Genomic DNA, 23,139 nt, shown 5'->3' on the forward strand with positions numbered 1-23,139 from the left:
AAAAATATGCAAGTGTTCGGTAAACAGGAAGTTGTCAAGTGATAAATCTGAAAACGCATCACACGGTATAGCTGACTTATATAAATCCTGAAACCAAATTTCAGAAATCCTTGTATTGTAGTTCCTGAGAAAAATGTGACGAAAATTTTCAACTTGGCTATCATGTGTAAAATCATACAAGTGTTCGGTTAACAGGAAGTTGTCGAGTGATGAATCTGAAAACGCATCACACGGTATAGCTGACTTATATAAATCCTGAAACCAAATTTCAGAAATCCTTGTATTGTAGTTGCTGAGAAAAATGTGACGAAAATTTTCAACTTGGCTATCATGTGTAAAATCATACAAGTGTTCGGTAAACAGGAAGTTGTCAAGTGATGAATCTGAAAACGCATCACACGGTATGGCTAACATATATAAATGTTGATACCAAATTACAGAAAGGGTGGATGTGTAGTTCCTGAGAAAAATGTGACGAAAATTTTCAACTTGGCTATTATGTGTAAAATCATACAAGTGTTCGGTAAACAGGAAGTTGTCAAGTGATGAATCTGAAAACGCATCACACGGTATGGCTAACATATATAAATGTTGATACCAAATTACAGAAAGGGTGGATGTGTAGTTCCTGAGAAAAATGTGACGAAAGTTTCATGGGACGGACTGACTGACGGACGGACGGACTGACGGACTGACGAACGGACTGACGGACAGACAGAGGTAAAACAGTATACCCCCCCTTTTTTAAAGCGGGGGTATAATTAAAGAAAAGTGTCTCTTAACTTAAAAATATTTGCATGGAGCTTATTTTCTTAAAAAATCAACAATGGACAAGATGATTTGTTGCACTTATTAAGCCAATACTAAATATTAATGCATATAAATCAGGAATATATACACTTTGAAAGTAGTTTTAGGATTTACCATATCAAACAGTAATGATTGCACCATCAGATATACAGAAAAGAATACTATAATATTTTACTGTCCAATTAAGGGCCTATGAGTTTTAGTTTTTAATTTTTCTCATTTAAATTGTTTTACATTTGTCATTTGGGGACCTCCTACAGCTGACTATGTGGTATGGGGTTTGCTCATTTTTGAAGGAAGTATGCTGACCTATAGTTATTAATTTCTGTCATGTGTTCTCTTTTGACAAGTTGTCTCATTGGCAATCATACCACATCTTCTTTTTTATATTTAACTTTTACAGATGTCTACTCGGTTTCTTTGTTTTGATTGGTTGCTGTCTCATTTTATCTACACCTCTATTTATTCATATTATATGTTAGAATTTGCATATCATGTTTTTAGTTGTCAATCCACTTTTCAGATACTTCTGTCTAATTTACACACAACTTTTTGGAATTTTGGATCCTCAATGCTTTTCAACTTTGTACTTGTTTGGCTTTATAAATATTTTGATTTGAGCGTCACTGATGAGTCTTATATAGATGAAACACGCGTCTGGCGTACTTAATTATAATCCTGGTACCTTTGATAACTATTTACAGATGGTGAAAATTATATTTGTGGTGCAGCAGAATTTTGAAAAGAGCAGAATTCAAATATTCAAAATACTATACTGGTGACATCTTGAAACATTCTATATGAATACAAACCTACAGAGGACTACAGAATGACACATTGACAAAGGTTTTTTTTTTTTAAATTTGAACGCTTGCCTTTGGTATCTTTGATATAAAGGAAATTTTCATTTTTTTAAGTGCCAGTCTGCCTAAGAATCAGGCAAATTCTAAATATTTCAAAACATGACGTATTTCAAATATTCATCTCACCCACAAAATATGTTACTTTTAGTCAATCCAAATAATCTACATAACTCTATAATCAAATTTAAAAAAAATAATTACAGTATTATGTAATTAGCAATTCGAAGTTCGATATGTTTTGCTATTATCCTATTGAAATTTGGAAATTAAGGCAATTTCAATTCAAAATAATATCTATTACCAGAACCACACACTCCCAATGATTACAAATATAAATTCTAAGCATATAGAAATTTCAAATATAAGCCTTTGACTGGTTTAAAGAGTTAAAAAAAAACATGCAGTTATCTCCCTTGCAACAATACTTTAAACTTGCTCCCCAAATATCAGTATATTCTGATATAAATAATTAACAGATAATTTTTAAAAACAACATATCTATCTTTCTGTCATATAATTTAACCATAACATATCTTTTTTTTTATCTTCCTTTAATTTAGTTAGAATTTGGAAATCAAATCAATATCTTGTTTTCAATTATCACAATCTTCTCAGTATATAAGTAGACAGCATCTATTGAAAGATCACAGCATTACCTCATATGAATTGTTTCATATTTTTCAGAATCATTTACCTGGCCTTTTATAGCGTTTTTCTCATTGATGAAGGCCGTACAGTAAGTAATTGCTTATACATCTTCCTCATTTGAACTTTGGTGGATAGTTGTCTCATTGGCATCTACTTATTTTTCAGTGGCTATTAAAATTTCCATATGAATCCTCTAGAATGCTTTTACCAGATTTTTAATATAAATTTGGTCTGTCACTTTTTTTACGTAAATAATTTGCTTAACATTAGGCCTGTTGTTTTCTTATTTGATTTGTTCCACATTTTTCATATTAAGGACTTTTATTGTTGACTATATGGCATAGGTTTTTTTTATGTTCTACAGTTGTTTAAAATCTACCTCATTAGGGGCACTGGTTAGTTGTATCATTGGAAATTATAAAATATGTTGCTATTTTCACATGTAAATATGACCATTAATGAATTTTTTAATTGTGTTGATTGACTGCTATCTTGTTGACACATACCCATATCTTACTTAAGGTGGTACCTAACACTACAGGGAGATAACTCTGTAATATCAGCTAAACGTCTTAATTACATTGCGTTGTGAAGGCAATTTAAAGCTTCTCAATGATCAAAATTAGTGTTTGTCAAACTGCTATATAACCAGTGTAATTTTTCTGATAAAACGCTTGGTTCAATTTTTTTGAATTTTTTATATTTTTGTTAAAGGGTCAAAGTAAATACTTTGTCAAAATTTTATGAAATTAAACGAGCCAAATTAATTTTAGTGAAAGTGTTGGGTACCACCTTAATTCATTCTATAAAGTCTGTTTAACCTTCAGCAATGAAGACAAGCAAAATGATTATTGTAAATTCTTATGTATAAAGTCCTACCCACCAAATGAATTTTCTGTAAATCAAATTCATCCAGTCTCTCCGGCAGTTTTGATGATAATTTAGCTCCTTGTAAAGCTCGCTGACGTAATCTGGAAATCCTGAATTCTGGGGAATTGAGTTCTTCATCTGAGGTCACCATTAGGTCAACTCGTTTATTCCTCATTTCTTCCAATCTTTTAAATTTATCCTTTTGTGAGCCCCGATCAACATTTTCCTTATTTCCCTGAAGGTCAAGGTAATTTGGTCTTCCATGATACCCGTTTTCTAAATTATTTCCGAGTGATTTTCTTTTTTCCTTTTTCCCAGCCTGTTTAACCATATTAGGATTTCTTATCCATTTTTTCTGAAGTGTTTCTTCCGAATCGCTTGAACTTGTTTTAATGTCTGGGAAACCCCCTTCATCTGATTGAGGCTCATTATACAATGAATGTCTGCTCTGCTGATCAACTGGTTCCTTGCTATAACTTCCACTCCTTCCCTTTGTACTGTTCCCATCTTTTTTGTTACTAGAGCTACGTCCCTTTGATCTACCCTCACTTCTGGACCTCCTTTTGGCATCCTGTGTCACCTGGTTTTTATTGTCGTTGCGACCTGCCCTCTGAGGTCGTCTGTCTGCCATGATGACATCATCAGGAGTGTCTGTTCCCGTAATATTTACAGACTCATTTAAAGATGGCTCAGAACGGTGGATATCTGAAAAATCAGTAAAAATTACACATTATCTATTGATTCATATGTTGCTGTATATCATATTTGTTTTTCATTTATACATTTTGTACATAAATCCATCTGTTTGCTTCAGGTTTGACTTGTTTTAGATTTGTCATGTCAGGGTTTTTTATAGTTGATTATGCGGTTAGGGTTTTACTAATTGTTGAAGGATGTATGGTGACCTATAGTTACTAATTTCTGTGTCATTTGATGTCTTGTGACGAGTTGTCTAATTGGCAATCATACCACATCTTCTTTTTTTCTTCATATAAACTGGTACCAATACTTATCTTCATTGAAATTAATCCTGACTAATTTTTCAGACAAATGTTAGTGCATTGTATAATATCAATGCAATCAGTGTTTATAATAGACAATGGGCTTTTGCTCATTGTTGAAGGCCATACATTGACCTGTAGTTAAGTTGTTTACTCTAATAGGTCAATATTATAATTTTCATAATGATACTTTTTTCTTTTGTACTTTTGATTTGTTCTTTTGTGTGCTTGGTATAGCTCTGACATAAAAATTCTAATGTTCCAAAAGCATTCAATGACAAATGTTTTTAGACATATACCAATGATATAAAAACTAATTCTAATTATTTCTTGGCATGGTTGTTTTATCTTAATCATCATTAATCAACCTTACTATCCCTTTCAACAGGTTTCCTTTATCTGATACTGTGGATTCATGTATTTTCGTGTGTACCAATGTTCGTGCTTTGAGGAAAACTTGCATATTCGTGGATGTTTAATTTCGTGGTTTTGACAAAGTATGCCTATATTCCTTTAGAAAATTTGCAATTCGCTGAATATTTAAATTCGTGTTTTCCCGGTACCCGCGAAATGCACGAAAATTGGTATCCAACGAATATTAATGAATTCACAGTATATGAAAACAGTAAACAACACCTAATATACATTATGTATTTGTCACCTATTGTCAATGTATTTTGTGAAGGCATAATGTATTTTATGGAGGGAGTTCACACCAAAAGTTCACTCTAATACGCCACTTCATAAAATACATTATGCCAGTTTTTGTACAGATATTTACAAATGTAATGCACCCTATAATGTGTCATATACTGGCAATGTTACCAGTGTATGAACAGGTAAAAAGAAGAAAATAGATCTCTCAATCATCAGAGTTGTCTGATTACATGTAGATGAACAAGTTACATAGATCTTGATAATACAGTGTTTTATAGAGAATGCAGCAAGAATCCACACTGAGATTGTAAATCTATCTACATGATAAAAACAAAACATCTTAGAATAGTTCTGTACTTGGCAGGATACACACTGATAATTTTGGCATACAATCTAATTCTACTTGTTCAACTCATAATTTGAAAATCAAAATTATATTTTTAACCAAAACTCTTGACATAAGAAGATTTTAGGTATGTCTGTTGGTTTTTCTGTCTTATCATAACCAGCTGGTGACTAGTTGTTGTCCCTCTGTTTTAAGTTGTCAGTATTCTACAGTAATTATACTGTCTGGTCTGTCTGTTGGTTTGTCTGTCATTTTATTTGCACTTCTATTATGTGGTGAGTTGAGATTACAAGTTTTTTCAACAACCTTGACAATACACAAGGGTCCTGAATGGTCATTATTGTGATAGCTAAATGCAAACGTTAAAACTAAAATAGCAATACTTCAAATGAAAACATAAAAATTGTGCAAAATATATGTGTAATAATGTGTACGGTATTTGTTTATTCATTGGCTAGTATAGGGGACGGTTGAGATCTCACAAAATATGTTTAACCCTGTTTCAAGTCAGGAGCCTCAGTACTTACTTAAGTCTTGAATGTTATTTGATTTTGGTTCATTTATTTGTTTCAGAGTTTAGTGTGGTGTCCATTTATATGCTGAACTAGTACACTTGTGTGTTTCAGTGGCAGCTGAAGTCTGTATCCAGGTATGTGTTGAAGACCAATTGGTGGCTGTTTTCAGATCTTTGACACTTTCCCATTTCCGTACGCAATTTTAGTTTACAATTTTGAACAATATCTATGTAATATAACAAGTAACCTCTTAAGCTATCTAAACATGTATCTAAATAGATATAAGGTGAATCTGACCTGCTACTGTTTCTACTTTAGATATAAGGTGAATCTGACCTGCTACTGTTTCTACTATAGATATAAGGTGAATCTGACCTGCTACAGTTTCTAGTTGAGACGATTCTATAGAGGGTGTAGGTGTTGGCGGTGGCTGTGCTTTGTTTGTCTGAGTTTGTTGTTGGTTTATAGACTCTGTATTTGATGCTAGGCTAGATTTTGATCCCCTTATCTGCTGTCCTGATGTCTTGTTACCATGGTGATGTTTAGAGCCTAGACTTTTAAGTTTCTCATCAGCACTCTGAAATAGAAATATAGAACTAAAATTTTATTTTACACATCATTAGTGACCACCAATTGTCTGAAACTGAAAAAGTTATTATTAATGACCACCAATATTCTGAGACTTAAAATATTAACTGACCAGACAATATATAACAATGTCAACATAAATTTGTTAGGTCTGACAGATTTTCTGAACATAATATCACTATCTAAATTTCGCAATAATTATAACATACATTGCTAAACAGCACATTGACTCAGCCTAAGGCAGTGGATGGCACACTGACAAAGACTACATTTCAGGATGCCACAATTACCCAGCCTAAGGCAGTGGATGGCACACTGACAAAGACTACATTTCAGGATGCCACAATTACCCAGCCTAAGGCAGTGCATAGCACACTGACAAAGACTACATTTCAGGATGCCACAATTACCCAGCCTAAGGCAGTGGATGGCACACTGACAAAGACTACATTTCAGGATGCCACAATTACCCAGCCTAAGGCAGTGCATGGCACACTGACAAAGACTACATTTCAGGATGCCACAATTACCCAGCCTAAGGCAGTGGATGGCACACTGACAAAGACATTTCAGGATGCCACAATTACACAGCCTAAGGCAGTGGATGGCACACTGACAAAGACATTTCAGGATGCCACAATTACACAGCCTAAGGTGCTACAAGCACATTGACCAAACCTATGGCACTAGATGGCACATTGACATTCTGATAATGGAGTATATGTATGCATTTTTTTTTTCTGAAATCGCAATACTTAAACTTGCATTTTGGTTCCTTCCATTAATAAATGCATGCTTTGCATATATTTATGGGTAATGGTTATGTATTTTATGAAAGGTCATGGGGTGGGGAACTATTATAAACTTCTATAAATTTACCTTCCATCTGGGTGGGGAGTTATATAACTTCCAGTAGTACCACCTACTTAAACACTACACAGAACAAGTTCTGTAGTTACATACATACTAAACATAACACTATATTTCCTGCCTGTTTTTTTTATTTCAACAAGTAATTAACACGTGAAATTGTAGTTTTCACATGAAACGAGGAAGTAAAAAACACCACAGATGTGCATGTAATTCATTAATTGTTAAAATAGAAGATCCTCTTCAAAAATGTATCAAAACTTTCACAATTTTTTTTAAAACTGTTTTGCTGTTGTGTTGTGTACTCATTTGACAAAATGAAAATTGCAATCTAAAACTTTAAAACTAAGACAATGTATGTTAAAATAAGAACGTGTCCATAGTTCAGGGATGCCCTAACTGCACTGTCATTTTCTTTGTTCATAAATAGGGCATAAAAATAACCTATGCTCAAAATAAATAAACTTTAATTTTTAACGTTTATAGCTATTGTATTGTGTACCCATTTAACAAAATGAAAATCATATTTGAAACATTAAAATAAAATACAATGTATGTCATGTGTTTTAAAAAAAAAAAGTATCTTGTTTGTGATTATTTAAACTTAAAGACAGTTTTTTCTACCACAACCCCCCTTTTTCCCCTCATTTTCTCAAATATTAAAAGAAAACTCTTATTTTAAAGATAAAAACACTGTGTATTTATATTGATTGTTGTAATTTTAACTTACCACATTTATATGTGCAGACACAAAGACAGACAAACAGAAATTACTGTAGATGGCTGACTATAGTAACCAGCTCATGATTAATTAGGAACAGAGGGATAACAGAAGTTAATTAAGAGAGAGGCAATTAAAAGATACTAAGAGGCTAGAGGGACATTCAAACTCATAAAATGAAAATAAACTGACAAAGCCATGGCTAAAAAATAAAAAGACAAACTGACAAATAATAGTACCTTAAACACAACATAGAAAACTAGACTAAGCATCACCAAAACTGGGGGTGATCATAGGTGCTCCCGAAAAGGGAAGCAGATCCTGCTCCACATGAAGCACCCATTGTGGTGTTCATGTTATATAGGCGGATCCAGGGGGAGGCCCTTTTGTGGGAAAAATTTGGTTGATTATATAGGGATCAATGCATGAAGCATAACTTATGAAGGGATGATTTCAACAAGTTAATTAATTCTCTTCACTATAAATAACCTCATGCAAATGGTTTCCCTAAAATTTACAAAGGGATAATTTCAATAATTTAATTCCTTCTCTTCTCATGCAGTTTTCTTTATATAGATATAGGAAGATGGGGTGTGAGTGCCAACATAAAGACAACTCTCCATCCAAATAACAATTTATAAAAGTAAACCATTATAGGTCAATGTACGGCCTTCGACACAGAGCCTTAGCTCACACCGAACAACAAGCTATAAAGGGCCCCAAAATGACTATTGTAAAACCATTCAAACAGGAAAACCAACGGTCTAATATATCTGTAATTCTATAAAATGCATCACCTGTCAGTATTACAAATTCTGTATGAATCACAGCAGATTTTCAGGCTGCCTTCCAAGTACTGGTACAAAAGTAAACAGGTATTTATCTAAACTTATATCAGTTGAAATACATATTTTCTGAGTAAGAATCTTGATAAACCAAAAGCATGTATCGTTTTGGAACCAGGACGAGATTGAGGATGGTTTTTAAAGTGTACAAGGCATGCACAAATTATGAAGGCTTAGAAGAGAAACCAAGCAACAATGTGGCTGGGATCTACCGGTATAATGCATGTTCTTCCTTCTATAAAGAAATCTTGTTTATGCTAGTAATATTAGCCACCATAGTTTCAAATTTTCATTTTAGGGAAAATTGCACAAAAAAAATCAAAATACGATAAATATAAAAAAGAAGATATGGTATAATTTCCAAGGAGACAATTCTCCGCAAGACCAAATGACACAGAATAAACAACTATAGGTCACCATAGGACCTACAAAATGAGCAAAGCTTGAAATGCGCAGCTATAAAGACACAAACCACTAGCTACCCCCTTCCTAAAAAAAAAAAAAATCCCCAATAACAAAATTAATGTGAAAACAGTTTATTTAGCCATGTACATGTCAATAACAAATACATATATATAATTTAAAAACTAACCTTAACTAATTTGTTAACTCCATATGTTCAAAATAAAACTCAGTTTTGGTTGTATGATCCCAGCAATTGTTATCAGATCATTTATGAATGTTTTTCACTGAGATATAACTTCATTTGATGTCTACCAGTTAATTGGATATTAAAATCTAGAAATCTAAACACCAATTCTCTATATAATATTTTTGCTAAGATTCATTCAACACAGTTTAGAACATCCAGTTTACATCAAAATAATTACACTATACATAACTTCTGTGTATATTTATTTCCTCCACCTCAAATTAACACATTAGTTTTCATGAAAATATTTTCATGATACTCAAGTAAATAATCCTAAAGTTTTAACTAAATTTTTTCAAAAAGACAAGAATTAGAACACCAGTTTTCATGAAAATATTCCCACATGCAAATCAAATAAATAATCCTCATTTAAATTACCACTATCCCTTTACTTGTACAGTGTAAACAACTGACCTGTTTTCAAAGATATATTTTGCACTTTTGTTTGATAAGAATTTTTTTTAACCTCCCATAGATCCAACAGATCAATTTCATACCCCTTATCAGTGCACTTTTACAGATAATCTTGGACTTGTTCAGCAGGTAGATAGTCTTTAAGCCAGGTAGATATAATCTTTAAGCCATGTAGAGATAATCTCTTAGCCATGTGTTTTGTGCAATAAAGCATAAAATTTCCCCATGCCATGATTTCTGTTTCTCATTACAATTAATTAACATAGTAAAGTAAACACAGTCTGTCTGATCAAAAGATATAGTCAATTAACCAAAAACACTGCTCCCAATACAAATTCTCAAAACCAAAACACAGTGCTCCAATAACAAATTCTCTTAATCTAGAATAAAGTGTCAGTATATACATTTAATATTACAAATCCTCAATAACTGACAGAGGTATTTATAACTTTGAATAATGCAATTTTTAAATTAGCACCATAATTACTCAACTTTATCATGTTTTACCAAAAAATAAGTAAAATAGGTGTATGGTTACTTAACCCTCCATCTTATGTTATCATAGGCAAATCGAGGGGGACTTTTGTGAGAAAAATTGTGGTTGATAAATATAGGGAATCACTGAAGCATGACTGTAGCAGGGTCCCTCTTGCAGGGTAACACCTTATAAAAAGTTCTTGATCAGACAGGTTATTTAACTTTAACAACATCGTTTGATTTTAACCATAATATCTTAGTGTTAATGACATACACTCAATCGACAAAGCAAATTCCCTTTTATCTTGAAAATCATTCTATGCTGAAAATAGTTAAATGCAAGGTTTACTATGGCTGAAAAAAGTATCACCTCCAATCCTCCCCCAATTTATATGGATATCAGCATTTAGATTTCTGATAAAATTAAGATTAAAATTGAATACTTTAACCTCTCAACTATAACAATTTTTCAAATGATGGAACTCAAAAATTACATTATTATCCTATTACAACTTGTACAGAAGAGAAAAGAGAAGGGTAAACAGATCCTGTTCTGAAAGGGTAAGCAAATCTCAGGGTTTGTAAGGATGATATAAAAAAAAGATGTGGTATGATTGCCAATGAGAAAACTCTCAACAAGAGACCAAAATGACACAGAAATTAACAACTATAGGTTACCATATAAGCATATCCTGCTATGAAAGGCATTTAAAGGGTAAGCAGGTCAATGCAGATCCTGGTCTGAAAGTGGTACCAGATGATGTGCTTCTTAACTGTTTCATTCATTATTGTAAAAATGAAGTAGAGCCCCTCATGGGCCTTTCTATAATAATCATAATAGAACAATCACTTTAACTGATAAATATTGTATTTGTTGATTTATCTTATAAAAATTATCAATGAGGAAAATCCTATTTATTCAATCACAACTGGACATATAAAAATGGTGTGTTCTCATCCTGTAGAGAAAACACAGACTCTAGCTGTTTAATTATGTCAGTTCAAACTAAAATCAACTCAAAAGTAAAAAATAAACTGACAACGCCATGGCTATTGTACACAAAAAAAACATCAAAAACTAAATACTGAGCAACAGAAACCCAACCAAAAACTGGCGGCAATCTCAGGTGCTCTGGAAGGGTAAAGATCCTGCTCCACATGTGTCACGTTTCATATTGCTTATTCTAGTACATTATCAGTATGAAAAGGGGACAGGTTGTAGTTAAGCCATTAGGAATTTATATGCTCTCATCTATGTAGCAGATATTCCATAACAGTCAACCAACTAGTGATTAGTCCATAAAATTAATGAAGGGATAATTCAACTTTAATAGCTTCCTTGTAAGCAGCAATCCTAGAATTATTATCAAGGAAATCATAATAGGAAATACAAGCCCTGGAATATACTACTTACTAAGAGATATAAAATTACTCTGTATGCAGGCTTGCTGGAATGTTGCTACATAAAAATGGAAAGTTTACAATTGGGAAGCTGAAATAATCTCTTTTTGTCTATTAAATAACTAGTTTTGTTATCTATTGTTTTAATCTTTAAATATTTGAATATTTGGTATTTACTTTAATGTATGATATGACCTCAATGTCATTTAATCAGTGATAATTATCTCACAATGATGAAGTAAAACCCATAGTGACTGTAGTGACTGGATATTACACCCAAAATGGCGTTTTCCCAGTCTATAGGGAAAGCCCAGACTCCTGCTATGTGTCAGTTCTGTGAGGAATCCACAGAAATTAAGTGGAAATGTATCAACTGTGAACTATTCCTATGTCAACTGTGCAGTTCAAAGATTCATAGTAAAAGTAAGGCATCTATGGAACATGAAATTATTAATTTGAAAGATGTAGAAACAGAGAGCTTTGCTACTTCCATGCGTAAAGTAGATCTAGACAACATGGTATGTTCAAAGCATATCAAACAGAAGTGTCTGTTCTACTGTAATAAATGCAGTGTGTCAGCTTGTTCCGAATGTGTTGTAGAGACCCATAAACTTCATGACTTTAAAGCCATTGGTGGAGTGTATAAAGATATCATCTCTGAAATGAAGAAACTCATCAACACATTGGAATCAAATATTGAAATCTTAAGAAACGAAAAAGACAAACTGCATAAAATACTTTCTGATGGTGATACAAACTTTCAAGAAACAAGGGAGATAATTCTGCAAACTGAGAAGGAAATGAAAGAGGCTGTTTCAAAGTATACTAGAGACCTCTTACAAGAACTTGAAACAAAATGGAAACCCTCCGAAAATATGATCAAAACAGAGCTTTCTGCAATAAAATGGAAAGAGGCTGTGTTGGAAGACAGGAAGAACAATCTAAATCAATCATTGCAGTCTCATCAAGCAGAAGACATTTTTTCTACAAGTAAAACCTTAGAGAAGTCATTGCCGAAATATTCAGCTAAAACAATTAACCATAATAAATTAAAGTTCATTCCTAGCAATATGCAAGTGAAAATGGGAAGTCAAATGTTAGGTGATCTTTATACAGTTCCAGAATTTGAACTTGAAGACACTTATCAAAGTGAAGTTAGGACCTTGGAATGTGTACTTTTATCAAGTAACAAAACTGCTTTTATAGGAAGTGGTGAGAATAAAAAGTTACAGAAAATAAAGTTTAAAAATCACAATATCAAAGTGGAGAAAGAAGTAAATGTAGCAGTGTTTCATATGTCATTGACAAAGGATGGAGAAATACTTGTGTCATCTGGAGAGAGTGATCTGAAACTATACACCAAAGATGGACAGTTATATACATTTAAATCCTTTTCTCCACTTAAAACTATAGGAGTTCATGTCACTAGAGATAATAAGATAATAGTAGGGTTGACAGAATCTATTCCTGTTACATTCCCCCTAAAAAAAGACAGTATAAAAAAACTAGTGGTAATGAACCAGGATGGTGACATACAACATACTATTGAATATGATAGGGACAATCAGAGACTCTTTACATTACCTCGTGAAATTAATTCTTTCACTGATCAGATAGTAGTTGTAGATTTTATAAACAAAGAAACTGAGGGGAGGGTACTAATGTTATATTATGGGGGACAACTCCATTGGACCTACAATGGTTGTAATAGAATCAATTCTGATCAGGTTAAATTCTATCCAAAGGATATGGCTATTACCTCTACAGACATGCTTTTAGTTTCTGATTGTAACAATCATGCAATACATGTATTAAATCCTGCTGGCAAAGTTATTGCATTGAAAGATGTTAAAAGCTTAGGAATAGAATTACCTTTAAGTCTTGGTGTTGACAAAAATGAGATTTTATTGATTTCGTGTGGTAGATTTAGAAATGACAAAAGTAAGATACACAGGGTTAAACTGATATAACCAATACCTTATAATACCAGACACTATCATTTAAGTTACAACACATCTTCGTGCTCAATCTGAACGGTCAGACCAGGGATTGGGGTCACACAAGATTTACATAGAAGGGAACAGGACTACATTTCAGCTGAAATATTTAGATTTTCACTTGTTTCAATGTTTAATTTCTCCTCTGAAAAAAATCAATTGCAAACATTTTACCTGCCATTTTTATTTTATTAATGAAGTTCTTGGTTGATAAAAAAAATTGTGAGCTCTGTCAAGAATACATATACAAATGGGGAGTGTCCATGGGACACAGATCTAGATGATACCCCCACTTGCATATCATATATAGTTATAAAGGGACATAATGTAAGATAGTACAAGTGACTCTACCCAAATTTGTTAGTAATAAGTATTGCATATTTTGATTGAAGCAAACTTAAGTTAGAGAACAGAAACGAAAAGTTCAGCAATTTTTCCATTTGTAAAGGGGCATAACTCTAGAACAGTTAAAGTGACGCCACCAAACTTCAAACTTCCCACTAAGGAGGGGGCATAAAAAGGGAATGTAGACTATTTATATATAACGTGACGGTACCCAAATTGCACCTATTTTGACAGTTTTTTCAACTAAGTTTTTTTATGATCAAGACAAAAATTTCCATTTTGTGTTTATTTTGTAGCCGTATCCTTCTTTATTATAAAGGGACACCAATTTGATTTTCAATCCATAAGGAATCATAGAAAAATTGGTCTGAACTTACCTCCAAACCATCCCAGATTCTGTAATGAGGAGTACCCAAATTGCATCCATGCTTAAATTTGCATCGTCAAAAGTCGATTAACAGAGCTTTTGTTTATTTTTTTCAAATATTTTGAACAATTGGATATTTGTCCATGCTTACTCTTCATTTTTTAAGAAAATGATACTTGAAACGTATTGTATTTGTTAATTTTAAAAAGATGACGTTTTGATGACGTCGCATGGCGACGTTTCAGTACATTTTGCTTTTTCAGTAAACACTTCATCTGTTGATAAATATTGTAAACGTTTTGTGTATATCTAAATATTTTTACCTATGTTGAAAGACGTGCATATAGTTTCAAATCATAAAAATACCATTTTTTTAGTCTCTAGGAAATCTTGTTAGATTTTCGCTGCTATTTTTGATAAATAGGTGCAATTTGGGTACTCGGTGCAATTTGGGTACCGTTACGTTACATGATATACAGTGACCTATAGATATCAATTTCCATGACATTTGGTTTCTTGTGGATAGTTGTCTCATTGGCAATCATACCAAATCTTTTTTTATAAATAATTTACAACCACAGAACATAAAGAGTCCACTAATCAGACTTCTTTAATCTGATTGGTAAATTTGATTGTTTATTTTTTGGCATGTGACTATCATTGATACAAAAAATATTAAATTACTGATAATCAACTAAAAAAAATTCCGTTAAATTTGACAAAAAGTGAAATTCTTTAATCATGATTAAATTAAGTAATTCAAAGTTCACTACTTCTTTAGATAACACCTTAACAAACATATATGGTTGTCTGGTTATAATATGTAATTAACATCCCAGTCACCCAGATCATTATAAAACTAATTTTCTATGGGAATTCAATGTGAAGACAACATGAATAAACTTCGAATCAAAATGTTTAATTGAATTTCTGATACATTTTTTTTGTTTTTGTTTTAAGTCAATGAGTAATGAAAATAAATTTAATTTGATTTGTATGTGACATTTTTGAAGTCATTATAGACTCATAATTATAGCAATAATCATAAAAGTTGTACATGAATTGTGTATTTTACATACATGGTTTTATATTTATACATTTCCGGCAAAATATTATAAAATCAAGTGAGAAAAAAAAAATGAAAAAAAAATGAATAAATAAATAAAAAAAGTTTGCCATATCTCTGGAGTACCAACTCTTAAATACTTTTTTATTTAACAAATAATACCTGTATGACTTTATTTCAATAGTTTATTTTAAATGTTATGTAAAATACTGTATGTTGTATTCTCAGATCTGCAGTGACATCACAACATGTAACTGACCAATCAATGATTAGCATTTTTGTTATGTAAACAATGTTGATAGGTGATGCGGATAAGATTCCTCTAGATTTTCCATAGACTTATGGCAAATTGATTTAATTGATATATATCATAACCAGTTGAATATAGTAATTTTACTCTTTTAATACTGTTAAAGACACTATATACTATCTCCATTTTGATTTTTAACATACTATAACCTCTGGTTAAAAAATAATCGGCAATTTAAATGATCAGTTATCCCCTTCAAATAGATGAAAAATCTAGAGGATTCCGGATTTCATCACCTCCTGACAAATGTAAATGCCAGGATGTCCGGATCTGAGATATCAATTATATATGTTATGTATATATGCCCCCCTGGGGACCTAATTTGGAAAATAAAATTTATCTCATCTCTTATCTTATCTATATGTATATATATATAGCTCTAATAATTAGCACTTTTTTCATGGTTTCATAGTTGGATCTTACACTTTCATTTGGTTATTTTATTTAATAAGAAGAATTGCAAATGATTATATTGTTTTCTTGTTGAATGATTAGTATTATTCTAAAAGTTGTAGTATTTGGTTTTTCTTCTTTCAATTTTTTACAGCAATAAATTTCATAAAGTAAAATGTATAAAACGGGAATAATATTGAGAATATTGTGAATGAAAATATTTCAAATTTTTTTATTCATTTATTTTTAAAGCAGTTTTACAACTTAAATTTCCTATATGTGAAAATTTTTGTAGGATTTCTTGAGATTTGAAATGTTGATCCATCACTATTTTAATTGTATTAAATTTTTTCACAATAAATTATGCCAAAAATATTTTAGAGGTAAAAGAAAGATAACTCATATATTGAAAAATAGTAGTTAAAAAATTGTATATCAAAAAATTGTAGTTTTGTTTAAGTATTTTATCAATCATCATCTGATCTTAATGTATATATTATTTTATGAAATAAAGAAATATCTTTAAAATTTTGTTTACTTTTCATGCAATATTTATCTGAACTGTAATGTGTACTATTTGTCATCATTTGTCATTAAATTTAGTCTGTTACTTTTATATAGACTGTCTTCTTAGAAACCAGTTTGGGTGATATTAGTCTAATTTAATTCATATACAAAAGAAGAGGTGGTATGATTGCCAATGAGACAACTCTCCATAAGAGACCAAAATGAAAAAGGAACTAACAACTATAGGTCACCAAAACGGCCTTCAACAATGAGCAAAGCCTATACCGCATAGTCATCTATAAAAGGCCTGGAAATGACAAATGTAAATTTATAATTCAAATAAGAAAACTTAAACAGCCTAATTTATGTACAACAAGTGAAACTGCGAGCTACTGCTCACTGATGATACTCCCGCCGCAAGTGGATAATATTAATAGTGTAAAAATATGCAAGTGTTCGGTAAACAGGAAGTTATCGAGTGATGACTCTGAAAACGCATCACACGGTATAGCTGACTTATATAAACCCTGAAACCAAATTTCAGAAATCCTTGTATTGTAGTTCCTGAGAAAATTGTGACGAAAATTTTCAATTTGGCTATCTTGGGTAAAATCATACAAGTGTTCGGTAAACAGGAAGTTGTCAAGTGATGAATCTCAAAATGCATCACATGGTATAGCTGACTTATATAAACCCTGAAACCAAATTTCAGAAATCCTTGTATTGTAGTTCCTGAGAAAAATGTGACAAAAATTTTCAACTTGGCTATCATGTGTAAAATCATACAAGTGTTTGGTAAACAGGATGTTGGCGAGTGATGAATCTAAAAACGCATCACACAGTATAGCTGACTTACATCAAGCCTGAAACCAAATTTCAGAAATCCTTGTAGTGTAGTTCCTGAGAAAAATGTGACGAAAAATATTCATGGGACAGAGGGACTGACTGACAGACTGACGGACTGACGGACTGACAGACTGATGGACTGACAGACAGAGGTAAAACAGTATACCCCCCTTTTTTTCAAAGCGGGGGTATAAAAAATGAAAGAAAAACAAATATGTTACACATCATCAAATGACAACCACTGAATTACAGTCTCCTGAATCATCTATAAAACAACATAGCAAAGGCCCCAAAAATGAATAGTGTAAAACCATTCAAACAGGAAAAACAATGGTCTAATCTATAAAAAACGAGAAACACTTATGAACCACATCAACTGTAAGGCAAACAAGTGAAACTGCGAGCTACTGCTCACTGATGATACCCCCGCCGCAAGTGGATAATATTAATAGTGTAAAAATATGCAAGTGTTCGGTAAACAGGAAGTTGTCGAGTGATGAATCTGAAAACGCATCACACGGTATAGCTGACTTATATAAATCCTGAAACCAAATTTCAGAAATCCTTGTATTGTAGTTCCTGAGAAAAATGTGACGAAAATTTTCAACTTGGCTATCATGTGTAAAATCATACAAGTGTTCGGTAAACAGGAAGTTGTCGAGTGATGAATCTGAAAACGCATCACACGGTATAGCTGACTTGTATAAATCCTGAAACCAAATTTCAGAAATCCTTGTATTGTAGTTGCTGAGAAAAATGTGACGAAAATTTTCAACTTGGCTATCATGTGTAAAATCATACAAGTGTTCGGTAAACAGGAAGTTGTCAAGTGATGAATCTGAAAACGCATCACACGGTATGGCTAACATATATAAATGTTGATACCAAATTACAGAAAGGGTGGATGTGTAGTTCCTGAGAAAAATGTGACGAAAATTTTCAACTTGGCTATCATGTGTAAAATCATACAAGTGTTCGGTAAACAGGAAGTTGTCAAGTGATGAATCTGAAAACGCATCACACGGTATGGCTAACATATATAAATGTTGATACCAAATTACAGAAAGGGTGGATGTGTAGTTCCTGAGAAAAATGTGACGAAAGTTTCATGGGACGGACTGACTGACGGACTGACTGACTGACGGACGGACGGACTGACAGACAGAGGTAAAACAGTATACCCCCCCTTTTTTAAAGCGGGGGTATAAATAGTGTCCTGGGAAATAGTGTCCACATGGACACTATTTCCTAGAATTTAGGTATTTAATAATGTCCATTGCCATGGAATATTGTCCCCTAAGTGGACAGATTGTCATAGCAATATCTATGAAATAGTGTCCATCTGACTACAGAATGTTATGAAATAGAGGACATTATTAAATCCTACTATTATTAACAAATTATGTCCTCCAAGGGAAGTAATACAAAGGTCATTAAAATGTTTTATTATGCTTGAATTTTAATAAAATAAGAAAGTTTAATTAGAAATTGATTAATATAAACAAAATAAAAAATGGATTAAAAGGAATACAGAGAAATTTACAACTATATAAATTATAAGAAATATCCTGATAATACGAATCTAAATGAAAGAAGAACTATAAGAAGGAAATGAGAAAAGTTTAAAATCAAATTTGAAGAACTGTACTATGACAAGAAGGCAAAAGAAAATGTGGAAAAACTAGTGGTACACTGTGACAAGCTACATTTGTAGATGCTGTTTTATTCATATGTCATGATGAAAGTGGATGCCATCTTGGTTTTAACAAGACAGTTAGTAAAATTACTTCTAAATATTACTTTCCAAACATTATAGAACATGTAAGGAATAATGTGGACATCTTATCACTGAAGTATAGTATTTAAATATGTCCACTTTCAGGGACACTTTTTCATACCCGAGGACACTTTTTCATAGAAAAATGTGTCCAGGACACATATAAATAAGTAAATATCGTCATGAGACCGTATTTACTAGGAAATAATGTCCTGTGGACACTATTTCATTGGGGACCTTATTAAATCCTACACAACAACCAACTACCAATATGTACATCAGGTTCCTGACTTGACAGGCATGCTATAGATGTGTCAAGGGTGACTCAGGACAGCCATGTGATAGATGTGTCAAGGGTGACTCAGGACAGGCATGTGATAGATGTGTCAAGGGTGACTCAGGACAGCCATGTGATAGATGTGTCAAGGGTGACTCAGGACAGCCATGTGATAGATGTGTCAAGAGTGACTCAGGACAGCCATGTGATAGATGTGTCAAGAGTGACTCAGGACAGCCATGTGATAGATGTGTCAAGGGTGAATCAGGACAGGTATGTGATAGATGTGTCAAGGGTGACTCAGGACAGCCATGTGATAGATGTGTCAAGGGTGACTCAGGACAGCCATGTGATAGATGTGTCAAGGGTGACTCAGGACAGCCATGTGATAGATGTGTCAAGAGTGACTCAGGACAGCCATGTGATAGATGTGTCAAGGGTGAATCAGGACAGCCATGTGATAGATGTGTCAAGGGTGACTCAGGACAGCCATGTGATAGATGTGTCAAGAGTGACTCAGGACAGCCATGTGATAGATGTGTCAAGGGTGAATCAGGACAGCCATGTGATAGATGTGTCAAGGGTGACTCAGGACAGCCATGTGATAGATGTGTCAAGAGTGACTCAGGACAGCCATGTGATAGATGTGTCAAGGGTGAATCAGGACAGGTATGTGATAGATGTGTCAAGGGTGACTCAGGACAGGTATGTGATAGATGTGTCAAGGGTGACTCAGGACAGCCATGTGATAGATGTGTCAAGGGTGACTCAGGACAGCCATGTGATAGATGTGTCAAGGGTGACTCAGGACAGCCATGTGATAGATGTGTCAAGAGTGACTCAGGACAGCCATGTGATAGATGTGTCAAGGGTGAATCAGGACAGGTATGTGATAGATGTGTCAAGGATGACTCAGGACAGCCATGTGATAGATGTGTCAAGGGTGACTCAGGACAGCCATGTGATAGATGTGTAAAGGGTGACTCAGGACAGCCATGTGATAGATGTGTAAAGGCTGAGCTTTGAAATAAACAGAGTATAAGGGACTTCAGGAATCTCAACAAGAGTTATAAGAATGATGATCTTAGTTAAAACTGTAGAAAATGGTTACATAAAATAAATCATCAAGTATGTTAATAAAAGATGACAAAGGTTCACCATCTTTAATTTCCAAAACTTTAATTTCCCAAATATGAGATGACCATATTTATTGTACAAAGAAATATTCTAAAATCTTTGAAAGCTCTGGGTTTGGAAACTAAAAGATATATATATATGGTGATTGCATAAAATAGGGGCATTCTTTTCCTTCCATGTCCTACATTTACCACTCTTTAAATCAGATTTGGCTTATGCATGGAATGATAATAATTATGTGCTGTAAAAAAGGGGGGGGGGGCTACTTTTCCCAATGCAACTTTGAAATACAAAACACATTTCACAACCGCAACCTTGAAATACAAAACACATTTCACAACCAGTGTATTTCTATCCCCTTATTAACAGTCATACTCAGTCATTTGTATCCACATAATCAAGACAAGACAGTGGGTCATTTTGATACTTCTTCAACATTAAATCTTCAACAGAATACAAAATGAAGTATTATTCCTACCTGTATATATACAAGCCATATATCTTCCCCTCTGTCTGAGCCAATGAGTCATGATATAACAGCATGTCTGACTGTTACTTATTATAGAATTGTATATCTCTCTGACTGTTACTTATAATAGAATCACAACATTGTATATCTTGTCATAGTAAATGGGAAGTTTTTGTTAGAAGCTAATTCAACACAACATTAAAGTGAGCAAAATACACACAAAACATGTTATAAGGGGAAGAAGGATGGGGTTCACCAGAGGATGGACATTTGCTCTTATAAACTCAATAAAGATTGACTAGTTTGGTTAATACCATATAGTGGTACAGTACAGATAAAGAGAGAGTTAACGTATACAACATGCCCTAATGAGTTGAAGTGTCATGAAATAGAAGTTCCTTCATAATATAAGTTCCAAATGGAAAAAAATATTCTGGAATATTATTTCCATAGGAATAAATGTTACAGTAGATGTTCCTAACGGAATAAATAGTATAGAATATTTGTTCCAACAGGTACAGGTATTATGACATTGTAATGTTTATAACAAAGTTTCCACTGCAACTTCTGTAAGGTGGAACAAATATATATGTTGACAGAAGACTCTGCTCTAAATGAATAGATAGAGAATAAGATCCAGAGAAGGAGAGATAGTAAAAACATGGTCGTATGGACTGTAAACTCTGCTCCAAACAGAGACTGAAAGAAAGTTGGAGAAAGGAGTGGAAGCATGCCTATATAGACTGTAATCTCTGCTCCTCATGAATACTCTATAGAGAGATCCATAAGGGGAAAAGAGAGTGGAACATTTGACTAGGCTATAATAAAAGCGATTGTGAGAAAGAAACACAAGGGAGAAACAGAGATCTGAGAACGAAAACATGAACACCTTTGACCAAAGGCTTCCTATACAGAGATTGAGAGCAAAAATACAGAGAGAGAGAAGAGATTGGAAACATTATCCTATGTACTATAAACTATGGCTCTTAATAAACAGATTGAGAGAAGGATTATAACAAAAGAAAGAGAATGAAAACCTACTGTTGACTATGCTCCCAATACAGAGATTGAGAGTAAATTAAGGTCTATAAGGAAGAAAGAGAGAAAAAGTTAACAAATGATGATAAGACATCAATTATCAAGTGATGAGAAAAGCCCACTTGGCTCTAAAATAGTAAATTAAAAATAGAAAAATTGGCATAAAATAAAGAAGAGAAGAACAGCCAGAGAAATTAAAGAAAATAGAAATAAGGACACACCCATCCAGAGATGCTAGACCCTTAACAATGTCATATCTATATATATAAAAACATTTACGAAAAAAATCTTTAAACTTACATTTTCTGGTACTGCATGTTTCACATATTTCACAGACAATGTAATAACTTTCTGTTTCACATTTTCAGCCTTACTCCGCAGTATACCTAACTTCACAGTAGTTTTGCCTGCAAGTCTTATCGATACTGATATCAGACGATTTCTAACTTTATCAATAAAGAGTTCTCTTTGAGTCATACTGTTATCCTATATCAGATACAAAGGTTTCAAGTATGTTTGTCCAAAATAAAACCAATTCTAAGAAGTTTTATTATCTGTTTCTAAGTATGAAAACGTAAACATCAATAAAGCACGAGGTCTGATAGTGGTAAATAGTTTGCAATTTATTCAAGACATCAAAATATTGTGAAATCAAGATATTTAATATAATGTTTTGATTAAAACTGATAGCTTTATCTTCGATTCCAATCTTCATTTATCTAATTCAGCAGTTGATAAAATCCAACATAAGAATGTAAGTATAAATACATAACTATCATCTGAATGTTAAAATGCTGGCAGATGTTAACAATGAAAACTATGACCATTAACAGTGAAAAACTATGATAGTCCAATTCTTTTAATTCCAGCACAAGTCATGGATGTTGGTGAAAGTCACAAATAATTGTCAAATGTTCACTGTTGAAAACTAT

General features: G+C 32.9%; 1 protein-coding gene across 5 annotated transcripts in view; it reads right to left on the bottom strand.

Annotated features, from left to right (window-relative positions):
- The window catches only part of LOC143059549 (uncharacterized), a 66,991-nt gene that overhangs the window by 7,014 nt on the left and 36,838 nt on the right, over positions 1 to 23,139 (bottom strand). For 2 of the 5 annotated variants that reach the window (XM_076233071.1, XM_076233070.1), the window contains 2 exons: positions 6,086 to 6,287; positions 3,205 to 3,896 (listed from right to left, as the gene is read on the bottom strand). In XM_076233071.1, coding sequence (XP_076089186.1) covers positions 3,205 to 3,822 — 618 coding nt within the window. In that variant the 5' untranslated portion in view covers positions 3,823 to 3,896; positions 6,086 to 6,287. Of the gene's footprint in view, positions 1 to 3,204; positions 3,897 to 6,007; positions 6,288 to 22,507; positions 22,700 to 23,139 lie in introns of those variants that run through there. The other 3 variants (XM_076233068.1, XM_076233067.1, XM_076233069.1) reach the window with 3 other exon arrangements.

Source organism: Mytilus galloprovincialis, chromosome 14, assembly GCF_965363235.1.
Source record: "Mytilus galloprovincialis chromosome 14, xbMytGall1.hap1.1, whole genome shotgun sequence".
In the NCBI taxonomy this organism is placed as follows: domain Eukaryota; kingdom Metazoa; phylum Mollusca; class Bivalvia; order Mytilida; family Mytilidae; genus Mytilus; species Mytilus galloprovincialis.